The sequence below is a fragment of the Moschus berezovskii genome, chromosome 4 (genome assembly GCF_049115385.1).
Source record: "Moschus berezovskii isolate FMDL1 chromosome 4, NW_MosBer_1.0, whole genome shotgun sequence".
Lineage (NCBI taxonomy): Eukaryota > Metazoa > Chordata > Mammalia > Artiodactyla > Moschidae > Moschus > Moschus berezovskii.
In genome coordinates, this window is record NC_142463.1 from 71062410 (window position 1) to 71084112 (window position 21703).

The following is a 21703-nucleotide window of genomic DNA, read 5'->3' on the forward strand; positions in this document are numbered from 1 at the left end:
AGTGAGCTTTGCTTGAACCATAAATCTAACACTAAACTCACATTACAGGATCCAATGTACCACCTCAATCATAGCACCACTCATACTGCATTGTGATGGTGTGTTTATCTGTATCCTTTGCTAAGACTGAGCCCCTTGAGAACAAAAATCTCTTTCCAACAGCCAGCACTACTTTGCAGCCACTGAGTGCGCCACTTAAAAAGCCTCATCCTTTAGCTTTCGCTAAGACTGAGATGACTGTAGCCTCGTGAGACTCTAAATCAGAATCACTAGATTAAGCTGCTTCTGAATTTCTGATCCACAGAAACTCTGAGGTATTAGTGGTTACTATTATTTTAAGCTGCTAAATTTTAGAGGTTAACTGTTAAATAGCAATAGATAACTAATACATATTTACTCTAATTTTAACATTGTATAAAAATATTATATCCATCAAGTAAAACACCAAATATTTGGGCACCAACTTTCTCCTACTTTCCCTCCCTCTCCAACCCAATCACTGAGTCTCTATAAAAATACTGGATTGATCTACTCTACTTTAGTTCCACTGCCAACACCTGAGCCAAAGCTAGCACCTCTATCTTGTTCTATTACCTGATGATCTCATATCACCTCTCTCCAAAGCCACCTCAAATCCATGTCCACACACAGTGGCATGTGTGTTCTTTAAAAAAATAATTATATTAATTTTAGATGCATTATCTCCTAATAAAGCTAAAATTAACTGCTGAAACCATAAGCATATCTGCATAAACTCAAAATAGTTCCTCCAAATACTTATTAATTATTGTCCTATTGTGGTGGTTGTAACAAATTCTTTGATACTCTTTCCTTCAGGAGTTGTAACTTAATGCCCTTTCCTCCACTTGGACCATTGTCTAGGCTCAGTAAACTTGCCTGTAAGGAACAGAGTATGAGGATGGGGGGACTTCTGCAGTACAGAAAGCTAGCAGATACCAACTTAAGCAAATGACCAAAGTTAATAGCACCAGAGGTAAGGCATATCAATACAGAATGCCCTCTGATGGTCTTCCCAGATGGCTCAGTGGTAAAGAATCTGCTGCCAGTGCTGGAGACACAGGTTTGACTGGGTCAAGGTTCCCTGGAGGAAGATGTGGCCACCCACTCCAGTATTCTTGCCTGGGAAATCCCATGGACAGAGCAGCCTGGCGGGGCTAGTCCATGGGGCTGCAAAACAGCTGGACATGACTTAGCAACTGAACACATACATGCCCCTGATATAATATACTGACAAAGGGCCTAAGACACATAACCTTGGTCTAAGCATAATAAAACATCAGACAATCCTAAATTGAGGGATTTCTACAATATACCTCACAGATCAAAGAAGCATGAGACATGATGGGGAAATCTGAATGAAGTCTGTAATCCAGTAATAACATTATTACTAATGCTCATTTCTTAGTATTAATAAATGTGTCATGTTTATGTAACAAGTTAAAATTAGGAGGGGCTGATTAAAGGGTATATGGGAACTCTCTGTACTATCTTTGCCACTTTATTGTAAACATAAAATTATTTCAAAAGTAAAATTAAAAAACTGAAGCAAAGGACTTTCCTGGTAGTCCAATGGTTAAGAATCTGCCTGCCAATGCAGGGGGACAGGGGTTTAATCCCTAGTCCAGGAAGATTCCACATGCTGTGGGGCAACTAAGCCGTGTGTCACAACTACTGAGCCCAAGCACTACTGAAGCCTGCAAGCTCAAAAGCCTGTGCTCCGCAACAAGAGAAGCTACTGCAAAGAGAAGCCCATGCACCACAACCAGAGAAAAAGCCCTTGTAAAGCAAAGACCCAGCACAAACAAAAATAAAATAATGAATAAAATTTAAAGAAAAAACTGAAGCAAATATAACAAATTAAAAAATGTATCATGTTTTTTATCCTACCTCTCAGTGGCCTCCCACAGCATTTAAGAGTAAAACTCAAACTTGTTACCATGACCTATAAATATCTACATGGTAAGAAGCTAAGTCCTAGCTTATCTCCCTGGCTTTATCTCATTCAGCTCTGCGTTATATTTGAGACTCAGCAACCAAGTTCTTTCCTGCTTTTTGGGTCTTGATCTCTGACCTTTTTCATGTAAAAATCTCCCGCCTACTCTTCATATGGCTGGTTCTTTTATTCTTGAGCTCCGATACCATCTCCTGGCACTTGATCTCAATTACCACTTCCTCTAACTTCTCACTCCATAGAACATTATTACTAATGATCTTTTCTATTTTTTATTTATTGTTTCACTAAACATTAGGTCTACCTTCTCCATTACTGTATCCCCAATGCTTACAAGAATAACCTGCAAGAAGACACCCAAATATTTGACAAATATGCACGATGATGTTATCATTCTTTGAAGTTTCATAATCTCACCTCCTCCAATCCCTATTTGGAAATCACTGTCCTAGAACATATAAATTGCATCTAATTCAAATAAAAAGATTTTGTTATACAATTTATAAGTAACATGATAAAGAAATAGGTACCATCATGCCCTGCGGGTCAAAGCACAAAATGGTACAAACCTGAGAGTAATTTGACAAAAACTATGAAAAGTACCAAGGTATTTACTCTCTGACCAAGCAATCAAATTTGTAGTAACTGGTTCTATAGAAATGTGTAGATATACCTCTATACATCTGAAATTATGTACGCACAAAGTTATTCACTATACACTGCTTGTAGTAGTAAAACACTGGGAACAAACCATGTATCCATCAATATGGACCTAGTTAAGGATACTGCAATGCAATGGAAAACAATGTATCTTAGAAACTAACAAGGAGACTCTAAGCACTGATAACTGAAAGCCATACAAAACATATTAACATAAAAAGCAAAAAGCAGAATATATTATTGTCTGCTAACTTTCACATAAGACTGTGAGAAGAAAAAGTATATACTTTTAATTACTAGTATCTGCCTAAAAGAAACTCTAAAGGAAGTTATCAGAAAATAATAAAAGCCATTATCTGGGGCAAAAATTAAGGGGTGTTCTGTGGCAGGGTCAGGAAGAGAGTAAGATAAAAGGGATTCGAATGTTTTAATTTATATTTAGCTTGAAAAACATCAAAGCATTATGAAAAAATGAACAAGTATTAAGATACTAAAAATAACATGAAATATAAGCAACAGGTTTAATTTCTTGTTTTCTTCCTATCATTATTCCATATATGCACAATATTATAATCATAAAATACTTTGCTCAGCTTTCCTCACTTAACATTATTTATTACACAATTTTATAAGTTTGTATATGAATATGTAATATCTTTTCTCCTGGAGATAGAAAATTATATATCTGTTACTAGAGTATAAAATCTTTCTATAATTTTCAAATTTAGATTTACATAGAAAATCCAACAAACTTATCCCTGAAATTCTGGGGGCCAGGTATGTTATAGAATTTCAGATTTTTCAGACTTTAGAAGAGTAATAAGGTGCATAAACAGAACACTAATACTATCCAATGGGTTCTGAGGCAGTGTCCAAAATGAAACAGTACACTCAATGCTCAACAAAAATGAAGCAATGATGTATCTCAAACCAAGTGGGATAAATAACAATGATAAATGGCTATATATTAGTTCAAATCAAGTTCTGCTTCCAAATGAATCTGTGTGAAATTTATGAAAAGATTTAGGTTTCAAAGTGTTTTGGATTTTCATATTGGGGATCTTAGACTTATACTGTTTTAAGTGGGAACATTCAAATTCAGTTACAGAGGGAAAATAATGCTAATATTAAAAACAGTATCCCAGACTTCCCCAGTGGTATGGTGGATGAGAATCTGTCTGCCAATGCAGGGAACACGGGTTCAGTCCCTGGTTCTGAAAGATTCCACATGCCATAGCAACTAAGACTGTGTACCACACCTACTGAAGAGCAAGTGCCAAGAGCCTGTGCTCCCCAATAACAGAAGCCACCACAATGAGAAGCCCGCACGCCACAATGAAGAGTAGCCCCCGCTCACCACAACTAGAGAAAGCCTGCATGCAGCAACAAAGACCCAGCGCAGCCAAGAAAAAAAGAAATTAAAAACAAGCAAAAACAGTATCCTGCTTTTCATCAATGAAAAATAGCATGAGCTTTAATAATTACTTATCAACAAATCACAAGCTATAATCACAGGAAATGAAATGAAAACTATCAGATTTATATAACTGAAAGACTAGCTCTCTTGAAAAAGTGAGGTTTATTGCTGAACTGTTTCAATATGACAAATAAAATATTTTAACACTTAAATCAGAATGTGCTAAGTGCTAGGGTGACAATTAACATTGGTCATGCTGGAAATCTTCAAAAGGCATTTAAAAATTTGAAGAAATCAATATACACTTTAAACACAGGGGAGATCTCAAAATCAGCATCTGTATATACTTTACAGAGGTATTAATGAAAAGTTAAAGTTAAATAAGATCTCATATCAGTTCTCAGAATTCTGAATGTGGGCCCATTACTTACACAAATTCAAAGCAAACAATTATTTTCATCAGCAAATTCCCCAAATATTTATTTCCAAATAATACTTTACTTTGATTAAAAGGTGCTAAGGTATTTGGGGTACAATATTAAATTCAGTAACAATGTTATCAACATGTTTAAAGGAAAATATATCAATAATAAAATACTAAATTTAGTTCTTTATTAAAAATAAGTCAGGAAGACACTGCAAAATAAAAAACTGAAAAAGATATTAGTATAATAAATCAAACTGATGTAATCTCATGTTATATCATCTTATTTTTAAATTAGCCTAGGGAATTTCCTGGTAGTCCAATGGTTAGGACTCAATGCTTTCCCTGCCATGGCTTGGGTTCAATCCCAGGTCCAAGAATTAAGATTCCACAAAACAGAAAAAAAAAAGCACACTTAGTCACATACTTCAGGAGGGACTCTTATATTAGTACGAATTTCAGTACTGCCTACAGATTTCTGTCAGAGTAAACTGTAACAGTCATGCATATTTATTAGGATGTAATTTCATCTCTGGATTTCAGTGACACTGATAAACCACTCAAGGTTCACTTTTGGTTTTTAATGACACTAGAACAAGTTGATGGAATTACAGCTTTATATCTGCCATTGAAAGTCTTATTTCTTATCACAGAATAATAAGGCTGGAATCTTCAAAGGGCATTATTCCTATTCTCTCACCATGGAAAGATGAATGTCTAGTTTTTTAAAAAAATCTCATAAAACGAAACTTGCCCTCATTAATTCATTCTAATGTTCACCACAGTCATCTCTCTAGTTATTTCTCACACACACACACATACAACGCCTCTCCTCCTACCCCATTTCCCAACTTCACTTTCTCTCTCATCATTGCTGTATTATAAATTTATTTAAGGAAAAAAATACTTGCATTCAAAAACTTTTCCATGCTTTATGAATCCAAACACTCCATAAAAAATGTAAAGAGTGATTAAAATAATAACATGAAATGCACACAATTTTGCCAACCCTTAGGTACATTAGCTCTTTTATTCTCTATCCAGAAAACACACATCAATATTGACAGCCCACTAATAAGGTGCCAATCAAAGCAGAGTAGACCCAACTTCTCTAAATTACCTATCTTTCTGGTTGAGACATTAAAAATTTCAGTTTTAATGGGCTACAGGTCAACAGAGATATCAACCTTCAATCACTTGGTTAACTTAATTTCCTAACCAAGTGGTTGAAAATGAAGCTTTCAGCCTGAAATTTACCCAGAGCATGATGAGGTAACCTGGCCCAAAAGCAACTGCCAAACTAAGTTCAGGAAAAGTAGGAAATAAGACTAGCTTCTTTTAGTTTTATGATAATGTACTCAGTGATGAGATAAAAACAAAAGCAACAAAACATTATTATATTGACTAAAACATAAACTTGCTAGTTGATATGTTTACCTTGCATTCGATCTCTGCTTGTTTGCGCTTTGCTTCACTCAGTTGGGTAAGCAATCCTTTGTTCTGTGCAGAAAGATATTGCACCTTCTCCTGTAGATTGATCACCTCTTGCTCTGCTCTTCGAAGATGATTACTATTGATCTGGTTCTAACAATTATAAATACAGAATACAGATAAAAAAAATAAATACCAGAATACAGATAAAAGGCCTGAAAAAACTGGTGGCTCAGATGGTAAAGTATCTGCCTGCAGTGCAGGAGACCAGGGTTCAATCCCTGGGTTGGGAAGATCCCCTGGAGATGGGAATTGGAACCCATTTCAGTATTCTTGCCTGAAGAATGCCATGGACAGAGGAACCTGGTGGGCTACAGCCCATAGGGTAGCAAAGAGTCGGACATGACTATCACAAAACTTATAAACTTCTACGTGTGTATATTATGTCTCAGCAATATTTTCAATGTTATTGTTAGTTATAGGTCTATTTTGTTCAACAGATAGTTAAATACTTAAAAAAATTATAAAACTGCTTTAAAAATCAAAAGAATGCATAAGGTTCACATGAGAAACTTTCATTAAAGACCCATTTACCATTCATACAATAAATATCTTTAAACTATAAGGATGGTTATATAGAACTTGTAGGTATTAATTTCTGAAATAGGCAATATGGTATAAACAGACAGATACAGAGATATGATGTATTTAACTCCCCTTTCCAGTTCACAAAAGAAAGCACAGACCGCTGAAAAGATATCACCACCACTTACTGAACTGCAAACTTTTTGATGTCACAAACTGTGTCATCTTAACTACATTCCTACAATGTAGAGCACAGTCTGTTTTTATGGCTTATGGACTAGCTTTGAATTCTGGCTTACTATTTGGTGATTAAACAAACTAATTAATATCTAATTTCTATTTCCTCATTTGAAAAATGTACACAGGGCTTCCTAGGTGACTCAGTGGTAAAGAATCTCCTGCAATGCAGGAGACTTGGGATGGATCCTTAAGTTGGGAAGATCCTCTGGAGAAGAAAATGGCAACTCACTCCAGTATTCTTGTCTGGGAAATCCCACAGGCAGAGAAGCCAGACAGGCTACAGTCCATGGGGCTGCAAAACAGCTGGACAAGACTTAGTGACAACACAACAATAATACTTTTTTTTTTTTTAAAGAAAACCATATGTAAAATACTATCTATTTCTCATTTAATTGTCTTTACAATTAAATGAGATAACACATGTAACAGAGTTTAATATACAGTAAGAACTCAAAATATGCTAGACTCTTAGTGTATTATAACTATGAAGTGAAGTGAAGTGAAGTCGCTCAGTCGTGTCCGACTCTTTGCGACCCCGTGGACTGTAGCCCACCAGGCTCCTCCGTCCATGGGATTCTCCAGGCAAGAGCACTGCAGTGGGTTGCCATTTCCTTCTCCAGAGGATCTTCCCGACTCAGGGATCGAACCCAGGTCTCCTGCATTGCAGGCAGACGCTTTAACCTCTGAGCCACCATTATAACTATAGCACATGCTATAAAACATAGATCTTTTATTTATTTTTATTGAAGTATAGCTGATTTACAATGTTGTTTTAGTTTCTGAAAGTGAAAGTGTCAGTCGCTCAGTCTGACTCTTTGTACTTCATGAACTGTAACCTCCTAACCTCCTCTGTCCCTGGGATTCTCCAGCCAAGAATACTGGAGTGGGTTGCCATTCCCTTCTCCAGGAGATCTTCCTGACACCGGGACTGAACCCAGGTCTCCTGGATTACAGGCAGATTCTTTACTGTCTGAGCCACCAGGGAAGCCCTTTTAGTTTCTGGGATACAGCAAAGTGATTCAATTATATATATATATATATTCAATTATATATATATATATATATTTCCCCCCCTGTTTTAAATACTTTTCCATTATGGTTTATTATAGGATATTGAATATAGTTCCCTTTGCCATACAATAGGACCTTAACAGTATAGATCATGAATTCATTGACATGAGGTAGTTTTCATATTCAGGCTTGAGTCAGCTTGAATTCTCTCAATCCTAAATCACTCTATTAGGGGCCTGAAAGAAAGAGTAAGCATTTTCATAACCAAACACAGGCAAAATCTGGCTCCTCATTTAACAATTCCTCAACCTTGGTGAAGTTATCTAATTCTATCAAGTTTTAGTACACTGATAGAAGTGTAGATATTACTGCTTGACTTTTAAGGCTGTGTTGTGAGAATTACATGAGAAAAGTTTATGAAAGTAGTTCTCTCCTAATGCCTGAAATAGAAGACATTTAACAAATACTCGGTTATTACTATTACTAAACCTCTTCTATCTCATTCTATGCAAATGATCCTGCCTCCAGTTTTCATTTTAAAATCTGTATCACCTGATAGATTTAGGCTCAAACATGTTCCACCACTTCCAGGTTTCTTTATTTTCACTGTTCACCTTCCTGACCTACAGAAGTAATGCCTCCTTCCTAAGACCATCCTCTACTCTCTTCTTTCTCACTTTCAATCAATGAGCAGTCTGTCTACAAAGTTAAGAGTGAACTTCTTAACCATATTCAAAATGTTCCACAACCTTTTTTTACTGTCTTATCTCTATCTTATCTATCTCTGTCTTACCATTAAAACAAATAACTATACTTCAGAGGGACACACCTTCAACATACACTCCAAAACTCCTCTTTGTACCCCTACCATTCCATGCTCCAAAACTGCAAAATACTCACACAAATAATTAAAACCCAAGAAGTGACTATGAGTGAGAAATGGCAGACAAAAAATACATTAGATTCTTACGAACTCTAGATAATAATCGCATAAGGATTTTATACAAAATAGTTTACATATTTACATATTAAACATAAAAAGAAGCATAAACAAAGAACTAGTCAATGTCAAAATATCAGCAAATTTGAAAGATAACCAAATATAATTTCCAAAATTAACAGACATTGATAATAAATTCAATTAAAGGGTTAAATAGGAGATTAAACACAATGAGGGCTTCCCTGGTGGCTCAGTCAGTAAAGAATCTGTCTGCAATGCAGGAGACTCAGGTTCAGTCCCTGGGTCAGGAAGATCTCCTGGAGAAGAGCATAGGAACCCACTCCAGTATTCTTGCCTAGAGAATTCTGAGGACTGAGAAGCCTGGCAGGCTACAGCCCCTGGGGTCGCAAAGAGTTGGACTTCCCTGGTGGCTCAGCTTGTAAAGAATCCACCTGCAATGCAGAAGACCCTGGTTTGACTCCTGGGTCATGAAACTCCCCTGGGGAAGAGACAGGCTACCCACTCCAGTATTCTTGGGCTTCCCTGGTGTTTCAGACAGTAAAGAATCTGCCTGCAATGTGGGAGACCTGGGTTCGATTCCTAGATTGGGAAGATCCCCTGGAGGAGGGCATGGCAACCCTCTCCAATATTCTTGCCTGGAGAATCCCCATGGGCAGAGGAGCCTGGCAGGCTACAGTCCATTGGGTCGGAAAAAGTCAGATAAAACTAAGCAACTATAACTAGACACAATGAAGAAAAAATCAGTGTCCCAGAAGATGTCAAGAGACAGAAAAGAGAATAAAGAGGTATAAAATATACTTTACAGGTGTTGATAAGCTGCTAAGTCACTTCAGTCGTGTCTGACTCTGTGCGACCCCATAGACAGAAGCCCACCAGGCTCCCCCATCCCTGGGATTCTCCCGGCAAGAACACTGGAGTGGGTTGCCATTTCCTTCTCCAATGTGTGAAAGTGGAAGTGAACTCGCTCAGTTGTGTCCAACCCTTAGCGACCCCAAGGACTGCAGCCTACCAGGCTCCTCCATCCATGGGATTTTCTAGGCAAGAGAACTGGAGTGGCTTGCCAGTTCCTTCTCCGTTACAGGTGTTGCCCGCCACCAAAAAGTGAGCTATGATGGCTTAAGAAGATGATAACAGTTGAGAATTTTTACAACAAAAATCACATATGCATCTACATCCAAGGAAGCACAATCAGTCCCATATACTATTTGGGATAAATATAAATAAATCGTTATCAAAATACATTATATCAAAACTTATAGAATGCTAAAGTAAAGCAGAGGCAAATCAAGGGAAAATCAGTATCTGTGAAGGTGGAAAGTGAAATATCCAGCAGATATCTCAACAGGAAAACTTGGTAGTGTTTAAAAAAAAAAAACTCATCCTATAAAAGTATATTCAGCTATCACAGAGGAGAGAAAAGTACATTTATTTTAACAAAGTGAGAGTTTACAACTCATTATTGAAACTGGGGGGCAACTGTTAAATAAAAGTAAGAATAGAGAGCAAAAAAAATAGCATGCAGGTAGACAAAACTATAGGCTTCCCTTGTGGCTCAGCTGGTAAAGAATCTGCCTGCAATGCAGCAGACCTGGGTTCGATCCCTGGGTTGGGAAGATCCCCTGGAGAAGGGAAAGGCTCCCACTCCAGTATTCTGGCCTGGAGATTCCATGGACTATACAGTCCATGTGGTCACAAAGAGCTGGACACGACTGAGCAACTTTCACTTTTCAGACAAAACCACAGGAATACCGACTCCATAAGACAATAATAATGTCTAGGAATTTGTAGGTAAAAAAAGAATAGGAATTTGGAGGTACAATAATAGTAAGATGTAAGACTAGAAGATGAAAGAGCACATGGGAGTTCTTCTAAGGACCTAATACAGTTTGGAAAAAAACAGAGATAATTAGTAACTTTAGACTTTGTTCCATCAGGTAAGTTCCCCCCCCCCCACCAGGTAACAAACACTGGTAGAAAAGAAAAGGAATTATAAAATTCAAAAAATATGGGAATACCAGATCACCTTATCTGCCTCCTGAGAAATCTGTATGAAGGTCAAAACAGTTAGAACTGGACATGGAACAACAGACTGGCTCCAAATCAGGAAAGGAGTATGTCAAGGCTGTATATTGTCACCCTGCTTATTTAACTTATATGCAGAGTATCTTATGTGAAATGCTGGACTGGATGAAACACAAGCTGGAATCAAGATTTCTAGGAGAAATATCAATAACCTCAGATATGCAGATGACACTACCCTTATGGCAGAAAGCAAAGAGGAACTCAAGAGACTCTTTATGAAAGTGAAAGAGAAGAGTGAAGTAGCTGGCTTAAAATTCAACATTCAGAAAATGAAGATTATGGCATCCAGTCCCATCACTCATGGCAAATAGATGGGGAAACAATGGAAACACTAAGAGACTTTATTTTTTTGGGCTCCAAAATCACTGCAGATGGTGACTGCAGTCATGAAATTAAAAGACGCTTGCTCCTTGGAAGAAAAGCTATGACAAACCTAGACAGCATATTAAAAAGCAGAGACACTTTGTTAACAAAGCTCCATCTATGGTTTTTCCAGTAGTCATGTATGGATGTGAGAATTGAACCATTAAGAAAGCTGAGCGCTGAAGAAATGATGCTTTTGAACTGTGGTGTTGGAGAAGACTCTTGAGAGTCCCTTGGACTACAGGGAGATCCAACCAGTCAATCCTAAAGGAAACCAGTCCTGAATATACATTGGAAGGACTGATGATAAAGCTGAAACTCCAATACTTTGGCCACTTCATGCAAAGAAATGTCTCATTGGAAAAGACCCTGATGCTGGGAAAGACTGAAGGCAGGAGGAGAAGGGAACAACAGAGGATGAGGTGATTGGACTGCATCATCAATTCGATGAACATGAGCTTGAGCAAGCTTTGGGAGTTGGTGATGGACAGGGAAGCCTGGGCGTGCTGTATCTATAGGGCTGCAAAGAGTTGGACACGACTGAGCGACTGAACTGACTAGAAGGAAAAAGAAAACCAATCCAATAAAAAGCGAGAAAGGAGAAAAAAACGAAGAGATAGAGTATAAAATAAAATAATTTCAAATACACCATAATAAAGACTTTTGATTTCTGATGGAGGATGTAGAGTCAGAAAGAACACTGGTTTTCAATTAAAAAAAAAAAAAGGGGCAGCCAAACTCTAAGTTCATGACTACTGTTGAATACACCGAGAGGTCACAGGACAACTAATCAGCCCCAAATCTAAGAAGGATTGTGGCAGATGCTGCTAGAAGTTGTTAAGAATAATTCAGCTAGTATTCTACCAAAAAATTAGAGAAGAGAGAACACCTATCCTACTCAAACTCTTCCAGAAAATGGCAGAGGAAGGTAAACTTCCAAACTCATTCTATGAGGCCACCATTATTACCCTAATACCAAAACCAGACAAAGATGCCACAAAAAAAGAAAACTACAGGCCAATATCACTGATGAACATAGATGCAAAAATCCTAAACAAAATTCTAGCAAACAGAATCCAACAACATATCAAAAAGATCACACATCATGACCAAGTGGGCTTTATCCCAGGGATGCAAGGATTCTTCAATATCTGCAAATCAATCAATGTAATATACCATATTAACAAATTGAAAAATAAAAATCATATGATTATCTCAATAGATGCAGAGAAAGCCTTTGACAAAATTCAACATCATTTATGATAAAAACCCTCCAGAAAGCAGGTATAGAAGGAACATACCTCAACATAATACAAGCTATATATGACAAACCCACAGCAAACATTATCCTCAATGGTGAAAAATTGAAAGCATTACCCTAAAGTCAGGAACAAGACAAGGGTGCCCACTCTCACCACTACTATTCAACATAGTTTTGGAAGTTTTGGTCACAGCAATCAGAGCAGAAAAAGAAATAAAAGGAATCCAGATTGGAAAAGAAGAAGTAAAACTCTCACTGTTTGCAGATGACATGATCCTCTACATAGAAAACCCTAAAGACCACCAGAAAATTACTAGAGCTAATCAATGAATATAGTAAAGTTGCAGCATATAAAATCAACACACAGAAATCCCTTGCATTCCTACACACTAACAATGAGAAAACAGAGAAATTAAGCAAACAATTCCATTCACCAATGCAATGAAAAGAATAAAACACTTAGGAATATATCTACCTAAAGAAACAAAAGACCTATATATAGAAAACTATAAAACACTGGTGAAAGAAATCAAAGAGGACACAAATAGATGGAGAAATATACAGTGTTCATAGATCAGAAAAATCAATATAGTGAAAATGAGTACACTACCCAAAGCAATCTATAGATTCAATGCAATCCCTATCAAGCTACCAATGGTATTTTTCACAGAACCAGAACAAATAATTTCACAATTTGTATGGAAATACAAAAAACCTTGAATAGCCAAAGCAATCTTGAGGAAGAAGAATGGAACTGGAGGAATCAACCTGCCTGACTTCAGGCTCTACTACAAAGCCACAGTCATCAAGACAGTATGGTACTGGCAAAAAGACAGAAATATAGAGCAATGGAACAAAATAGAAAGCCCAGAGATAAATCCACGCACCTATATACACCTTATCTTTGACAAAGGAGGCAAGCATATACAATGGAGAAAAGACAATCTCTTTAACAAGTGGTGCTGGGAAAACTGGTCAACAACTTGTAAAAAAATGAAACTAGAACACTTTCTAACACCACACACAAAAATAAATTCAAAATGGATTAAAGATCTAAACGTAAGGCCAGAAACTATAAAACTCCTAAAGGAAAACATAGGCAAAACACTCTCTGACATAAATCACAGCAGGATCCAATATGACCCACCTCCCAGAATATTGGAAATAAAAGCAAAAATAAACAAATGGGACCTAATTAAAACTAAAAGCTTTTGCACAACAAAGGAAACTATAAGCAAGGTGAAAAGAGCCTTCAGAATGGGAGAAAATAATAGCAAACGAAGCAACTGACAAAGGATTCATCTCAAAAATATACAAGCAACTCCTGCAGCTCAATTCCAGAAAAATAAACAACCCAATCAAAAAATGGGCCAAAGAACTAAACAGACATTTCTCCAAAGAAGACATGCAGATGCTAACAAACACATGAAAAGATGCTCAACATCACTCGTTATTCAGTTCAGTTCACTTAGTCATGTCCAACTCTTCGCGATCCCATGAACCACAGCACGCCAGGCCTCCCTGTCCATCATCAACTCCCGGAGTTCACTCAAACTCATGTCCATCGAGTCGGTGATGCCATCCAGCCATCTCATTCTCTGTTGTCCCCTTCTCCTCCCACCCCCAATCCCTCCCAGCATCAGTCTTTTCCAGTGAGTCAATTCTTCGCATGAGGTGGCCAAAGTATTGGAGTTTCAGCTTTAGCATCAGCCCTTCCAATGAACATCCAGGATTGATCTCCTCTAGAACGGACTGGCTGGATCTCCTTGCAGTTCAAGGGACTCAAGAGTCTTCTCCAGCACCACAGTTCAAAAGCATCAATTCTTCGGCAGTCAGCTTTCTTCACAGTCCAACTCTCACATCCATACATGACCACTGGAAAAACCACAGCCTTGACTAGATGGACCTTTGTTGGCAAAGTAATGTCTCTGCTTTTTAATATGCTATCTAACTTTCCTTCTAAGGAGTAAGCGTCTTTTAATTTCATGGCTACAGTCACCATCTGCAGTGATTTTGGAGCCCCCAAAAATAAAATTTGACACTGTTTCCACTGCTGTCCCATCTTAGAGAAAGGCAAATCAAAACCACAATGAGATACCATTTTATACCAGTCAGAATGGCTGTTATCCAAAAGTCTATAAGCAATAAATGCTGGAGAGGGTGGGGAGAAAAGGGAACCCCTCTTACACTGTTGGTGGGAAAGGAAACTAGTACAGCCACTATGTAGAACAGTGTGGAGATTCCTTAAAAAACTGGAAATAGAACTGCCATATGACCCAGCTATCCCACTGCTGGGCATACACACTGAGGAAACCAGAATTCAAAGAGACACATGTACCCTAATGTTCATCGCAGCACTGTTTATAATAGCCAGGACATGGAAGCAACCTAGATGTCCATCAGCAGACGAATGGATAAGAAAGCTGTGGTACATATACACAATGGAATATTACTCAGCCATTAAAAAGAATACATCTGAATCAGTTCTAATGAGGTGGATGAAACTGGAGCCTATTACACAGAGAAAAGTAAGCCAGAAAAAAACACCAGTACAGTATACTTATGCATATTTATGGAATTTAGAAAGATGGTAACGATATCCCTGTATGCGAGACAGCAAAAGAGACACAGATGTATAGAACAGTCTTTTGGACTCTGTGGGAGAGGGCGAGAGTAGGATGGTTTGGGAGTATGGCATTGAAACATGTATATTATCATATGTGTAACAAATCGCCAGTCCAGGTTCAATGCATGAGACAGGGTGCTTGGGGCTGGTGCACTGGGATGACCCAGAGGGATGGGATGGGGAGGGAGGTGGAGGGGGGTTCAAGATGGGGAACACATGTACACCTGTGGCGGATCCATGTCAATGTATGGCAAAACCAATATAATATTGTAAACTAATTAGCCTCAAAACAAAAATTCATTTTCCCAGGGTAGAAGGCGAAGAGGTTAAAAAAAAGGAAAAAACAGAGGCAGTGAGATATGGAGCATGGAATCAGAAGTTGGCTTGCTTGGATAGTCTGGTTCCCAAATCTCCCAACTTCATGCAAAACTCAATCTCTTCCGCAATTTTTTCACCCAACCCTTTGAAAGGGATGGAGAAACTACTGTCAAATGTTTGTAAATAAAAGATGCCATTTTTGCTGCTATCCAAAAAAAAAAAAGAATAATTCAGCTAGAACAAACATCAAATTGGTGGAGCGTAAGTATGGGCTGGTTAGAAAGCGTGGAGCCTGTGGGGACAAAAGACTTCTCAAACTCTTGTACATTTTTCTTCAACAGAACAGACCAAAAGACGGATGAGAGTCTTGAGAAAGAGATCTCCATGGTACAAGCCTCAGGGAGGGGGAAAGGGCACAAATCCTTGCTTATCTCCTCTAGGGAACCAAAGGTTTAATTTGCTTGGAGCAGGACAACATTGGAGAAGGCAATGGCAAGCCACTCCAGTACTATTGCCTAGAAAATCCCATGGATGGAGGAGCCTGGTAGGCTGCAGTCCGTGGGGTCGCTAAGAGTTGGACACGACTGACGACTTCACTTTTCACTTTCACACATTGGAGAAGGAAATGGCAACCCACTCCAGTGTTCTTGCCTGGAGAATCCCAGGGATGGGGGAGCCTGGTGGGCTTCCGTCTATGGGGTCACACAGAGTCGGACATGACTGAAATGACTTAGCAGTAGCAGCAGGACAACAATACTGTTTTCACTTGGGCACTGGAAAAACAAGTGCATCTGGGGAAGGGGCTGGACTATAGCTTGGGAATAGGGTCCCCGATGGTTCAGAGAGTAAAGAATCTGCCTGCAATATAGGAGACCTGGGTTTCATCCCTGGGTTGGGACAATCCCCTGGAGAAGGGCATGACAACCCACTCTAGAATTCTTGCCTAAAGAATTCCATGGACAGAGGAGCCTGGTACGCTACAGTTCATGGGGTCGCAAAGAGTCAGACACAACTGAGTGACTAACACACATAGGACAGGAGCACTAATGAGGCCAAATGCCCCAGACACAGGAACACACTAATGCAGCCAAACACTGTGGCTTTCTCAGAACAACAGGGCAGAAGTGTTCTCTGCTCCTCCAGTTTCTTGTGGAACAAAAGTAACAGTGGGACACTGCTGGGGACTGACAACTCCTCAAATGCTGTGCAAAGGGAAGACCTAAAGATAGTGAGAAAACCCTCTGGCAAACCAGCCCCTAACCTAAAAATAAGACATTGCTAGAGGAATTTGAAGCCTGTGGTGCAATGAGGGTAACCACAGAAACAACAAACCTCAAACCTGCCCAACTCCTTACTGTATTAACTCAAACCCCCCACGTTAAAGGCCTAGCAGAAGGAAAGATGTACCCATTTCCAGGCATACAAACCATTTACTTTAGTCTACTCTCCTACACAAGATGAACATCTAGTTTAAAAAAAAAAAAATACAAAGCACAGGAAAAGGTAAAAAACAAAACACTTTCAAGAGATAAAGCAATAAACAGAACCAGCCTCATATATGACACAGATATTGAAGTTTTCTGACAGAGAATTTAAATTAAGGGCTCTATGGGAAAGGTGAAAGATATGCAACATCAGATAGGTAATATCAGCAAAGAAACGAAAACTGTAAGAATTAAAAGGAAATACTAGAAGTAAAAAGCATAGTAACAGATGTAAAGAATGCCTTCAATGGCTCATCAGACAACTCACAAAGTAGAGGAAAGAATCAATGAACTTAGCGATAAATCAAGAGAAATAGGTCAGTCAACAGAAACCAAAATACAATGAGGAAAAATAATGGGAAGGCAAAGAATAACCAAGAGTTGCTGGACAATATCAACAATTTAACGTAAGTGTGACTGGAATCCCCGAAGAAGAGAGTGTGGGAGAATAAGTATGTGATGAAATAATGACCATGAAATTTCAAAATTTCATGGCAGTCACAAATTCACAGGTCCCAGAAGCTCCAGGAAAAAACAAGCAAAAGTCACATCAAGTCAAACCGTACATATTTCCCTGGGAAATTGTCCACTTCATCTAAAGACTCGAATTTCAAATGTATCGCTTAAACATGCCCACAAAACAACAAGACAAGGCTGTTTAAAGGAATGAATTCCAGGGACTTCCCTAGTGGTTCAGTGGTCTTTGCTTCCACTGCAGGAGGCAGGGGTTCCATTCCCTGGTAGGGGAACTGAGATCCCAACTGCCCCATGGCACCCCCACCCCCCCGGCCAAAAAAAGAGTTAAAAGGAATGAATTCCAGCAAATATTTAAGTAACAGGTAATTCCAATCATACAAATAACTTCTGAGAATAGAAAAAGTTAAATACAACCCAACTCACTCATCAAGCTTACTATAACCTTGGTGCCAAAACCAGATAAAAGTCTCCCTGCAAAAGAAAATTATAGTACAATCTAATTCAGGTACAAAAAAACCTAAATTATGAAAAACCTGACTCCTGCAATGGGAATATGTTGTGTATGTTTCTGTGTCCACACTCTATATCACAAACTTGTATTTTGATAACTGTACCTCAGTGTAACTGGGTTCCTTTGCAACCGTATATATTTTATTTTATGTATTAAAAAATACTGTTTTGAAAAGAGGTTCATAGGTTTCAGGCTCCCAAAGGGGTGCATGGCACACAAAACAGATAAGAACCCCTGTACTAAAGAAACTCCTATTGGAGATATACACAAGGAAACATGCAAGAATGTTCAGGGCAGCAATGTCTGTAATAGCAAATGTCAGTACAAACAGGAAAGTGGCTCCATAAACTAAGGTATACTTAGCAGGCACACTTTTCTAAAAGTCATTAAAATGAAGGAACTGGAGCTACATGTATCAACAAGGACCTATATCTTAATTTGGATGCTGGATACATGGGTGTTTAATGAAATATTCTTTAGATAACCAACATACCACACTACTTTTATTTATTTTTCTCACTTTGCAATGAGAAAGCATCATGGATCATCACCAGTACATGCACTGACATTTAGGAACCATATCCATTAGTCAGATATAATGCAAAATACAAATTCCTTAGGAAGGTTTTCTCCTTTCCAAATTTCTTCTAGGTTTTCCAAACCACCTGTCCTGTCCTATTCTCCACAGCAATTTATATTTACTTCGCTAAATACAAATTTCTGAATTATATAGTGCTTCCAGCTTTATTGATAAATTAGAGATACCAAGGGAACATTTCATGCAAAGATGGGCTCAATAAAGGACAGAAATGGTATCGACCTAAGAGAAGCAAAAGATATTAAGAAGAGGTGGCAAGAATACACAGAAAAACTGTACAAAAAAGATCTTCACGACCAAGATAATCACGATTGTGTGATCACTCACACTCACCTAGAACCAGACATCCTGGAATGTGAAGTCAAGTGGGTCTTAGGAAGCATCACGACTAACAAAGCTAGTGGAGGTGAGGGAATTCCAGTTGAGCTATTTCAAATCCTGAAAGATGACGCTGTGAAAGTGCTGCACTCAATATGCCAGCAAATTTGGAAAACTCAGCAGTGGCCACAGGACTGGAAAAGGTCAGTCTTCATTCCAATCCCAGAGAAAGGTAATGCCAAAGAATGTTCAAACTACTGCACAACTGCACTCATCTCACATGCTAGTAAAGTCAAGCTCAAAATTCTCCAAGCCAGGCTTCAGCAATACATGAACCGTGAACTTCCAGATGTTCAAGCTGGATTTAGAAAAGGCAGAGGAACCAGAGATCAAATTGCCAACATACTCTGGATCATTGAAAAAGCAAGAGAGTTCCAGAAAAACATCTATTTCTGCTTTATTGACTATGCCAAAGCCTTTGACTGTGTAGATCACAATAAACTGTGGAAAATTCTGAAAGTGATGGAAATACCACATCACCTGATCTGCCTCTTGAGAAACCTGTATGCAGGTCAGGAAGCAACAGTTAGAATTGGACATGGAACAATAGACTGGTTCCAAATAGGAAAAGGAGTATGTCAAGGTTGTATATTGTCACCCTGCTTATTTAACTTCTATGCAGAGTACATCATGAGAAATGCTGGGCTGAAGGAAGCACAAGCTGGAATCAAGATTGCCGGGAGAAATAACAATAACCTCAGATATGCAGATGACACCACCCTTATGGCAGAAAGTGAAGAAGAACTAAAGAGCCTCTGGATGAAAGTGAAAGAGGAGAGTGAAAAAGTTGGCTGAAAGCTCAACATTCAGAAAACTAAGATCATGGCATCTGGTCCCATCACTTCATGGGAAATAGATGGGGAAACAGTGGAAACAGCGGCTGACTTTATTTTGGGGGGTTCCAAAATCACTGCAGATGGTGACTGCAGCCATGAAATTAAAAAGACGTTTACTCCTTGGAAGGAAATTTATGACCAACCCAGACAGCATATTAAAAAGCAGAGACATTATTTTGCCAACAAAGGTCTGTCTAGTCAAGGCTATGGTTTTTCCAGTAGTCATGTATGGATATGACAGTTGCACTATAAAGAAAGCTGAGTGCCGAAGAATTGATGCTTTTGAACTGTGGTCTTGGAGAAGACTCTTGAGAGTCCCTTGGACTGCAAGGAGATCCAACCAGTCCATCCTAAAGGAGATCAGTCCTGGGTTTTCATTGGAAGGACTAATGTTGAAGCTGAAACTCCAATACTTTGGCCACCTGATGCAAAGAGCTGACTCATTTGAAAAGACCCTGATGCTGGGAAAGATTGAAGGCAGGAGGAGAAGGGGACGACAGAGGATGAGATGGTTGGATGGCACCACCAACTCAATGGACATAGGTTTGGGTAGACTCCGGCAGTTGGTGATGGACAGGGAGACCTGGTGTGCTGCAGTTCATGGGGTCGCAGAGTCAGACACGACTGAGCGACTGAACTGAACATATAGCATTGTGTAAGTCTAAGGTGTACAGCATAACTTGATTTACATATATTGTGAAATGATTACCACAGTAAATTTAGTTAACATTCATCTTATATAGTGAAATTAAATATAGTTTGTGCATGACTGATTTCTCAAGTATAAGATCTTTGATGGCTACATACTGCTTTGTATTCATAAGTTCCCAAAACTACATTTGTTGAGTTTGATTCATTTACTTATATTTACTCTGAAATAGATCCTGAACACTGGCTAAAATGTTGTGGTTGCATATTTAATATCTATATTGAGATACTGAGATAAAATCTGATCATTTAAATAAAACCTCCCATGGAGGATATCTACTTTTCATAATCTTACTTGTTATTTTTTACTACGAAAAACACAAGAAAATAACTCTGTGAACAATGTAAAATAAGATATATTTATTCTAAAGGACTTACATATCTATGCTATCACGTTCAATTTGGGATGATGATTTTACATTTAAGTATATAGAATGATACATGAGTTAACTATGCCCCCTACTGACTGAAAAAGTAATTTGAAAACCAAATAACATTACAGAGAATAGATTTACCATGTAAAAACCAAATATCCCAAATGTACTTTTATAATGCAAATAGGTTTCATAAAAAGGACTTTGTAGGTTTTAAGTCAAGAATATTTGAGATGGTATTTATTAGAGAAACAGGGGACTTGAGAAGAAAGCAGTATAACTCTGGAACTAATTGCTCAGTCACACATTACACAATTTTAGGAAGCATCCTTCACATTATATTCTGTATCAGTGGTTCTCAAGCAGGGGCAATCTTCCCTCCCTGGGGACACTTGACATCTGTGTGGAGACGCTTTCGACCATTATAAGGAGGTGGGGGTGTGGTGCTTCTGAATAGAGGGTAGAGGGGTGTGGTAGTAGTTAGAGGCCAGAGATGCGGCTAAACATACTACAATGCACAGTCCAGTTGCACAATAAAAAATTATCTGGCCCAAAATGTTAGTTAAGAAATTTTGCTCAACATGAATATTCCCTTTGAGGTTGTGCAATAAGAAAACAAAGTCAAATAGAGTTTTAAGACTTGCTTAAACTTTGCTGAAAGAGTGAAAGAAGACACTAAATCTCTGCTATCAAGGAATATCGGTTTTGGGACTTTGCTAGTGGTTCAGTGCTCAAAATTGCCCCTGAACTTCCAGTACAGGGGGCACAGGTTCAAACCCTGGTTGGGGAACTAAGATCCTGCATGCCACATGGCATGGCCAAATATATATATATATTTATTTATAGTATTACGTTTTAGTCCTTTTCATTTGGGATAGAAAATTGTAGATGAGACAGTTTCATATGCCCACCTTTTAGCTCTATTGTAAGGATGATACAAATTGTGCATAAACTTTTGATGGGTTAACAATAGTTTTTAAAGTTAT

The 21703-nt window shown here is 38.3% G+C and overlaps 1 protein-coding gene across 6 annotated transcripts in view; it reads right to left on the reverse strand.

The window, feature by feature from the left end:
* EVI5 (ecotropic viral integration site 5) overlaps nt 1-21703 on the reverse strand; it is a 245418-nt gene that overhangs the window by 75350 nt on the left and 148365 nt on the right. For all 6 annotated transcript variants that reach the window (XM_055403208.2, XM_055403206.2, XM_055403207.2 and 3 more), the window contains one exon: nt 5911-6057. In XM_055403208.2, the coding sequence (XP_055259183.1) occupies nt 5911-6057 (147 nt within the window). The remainder of the gene's footprint in view (nt 1-5910; nt 6058-21703) is intronic.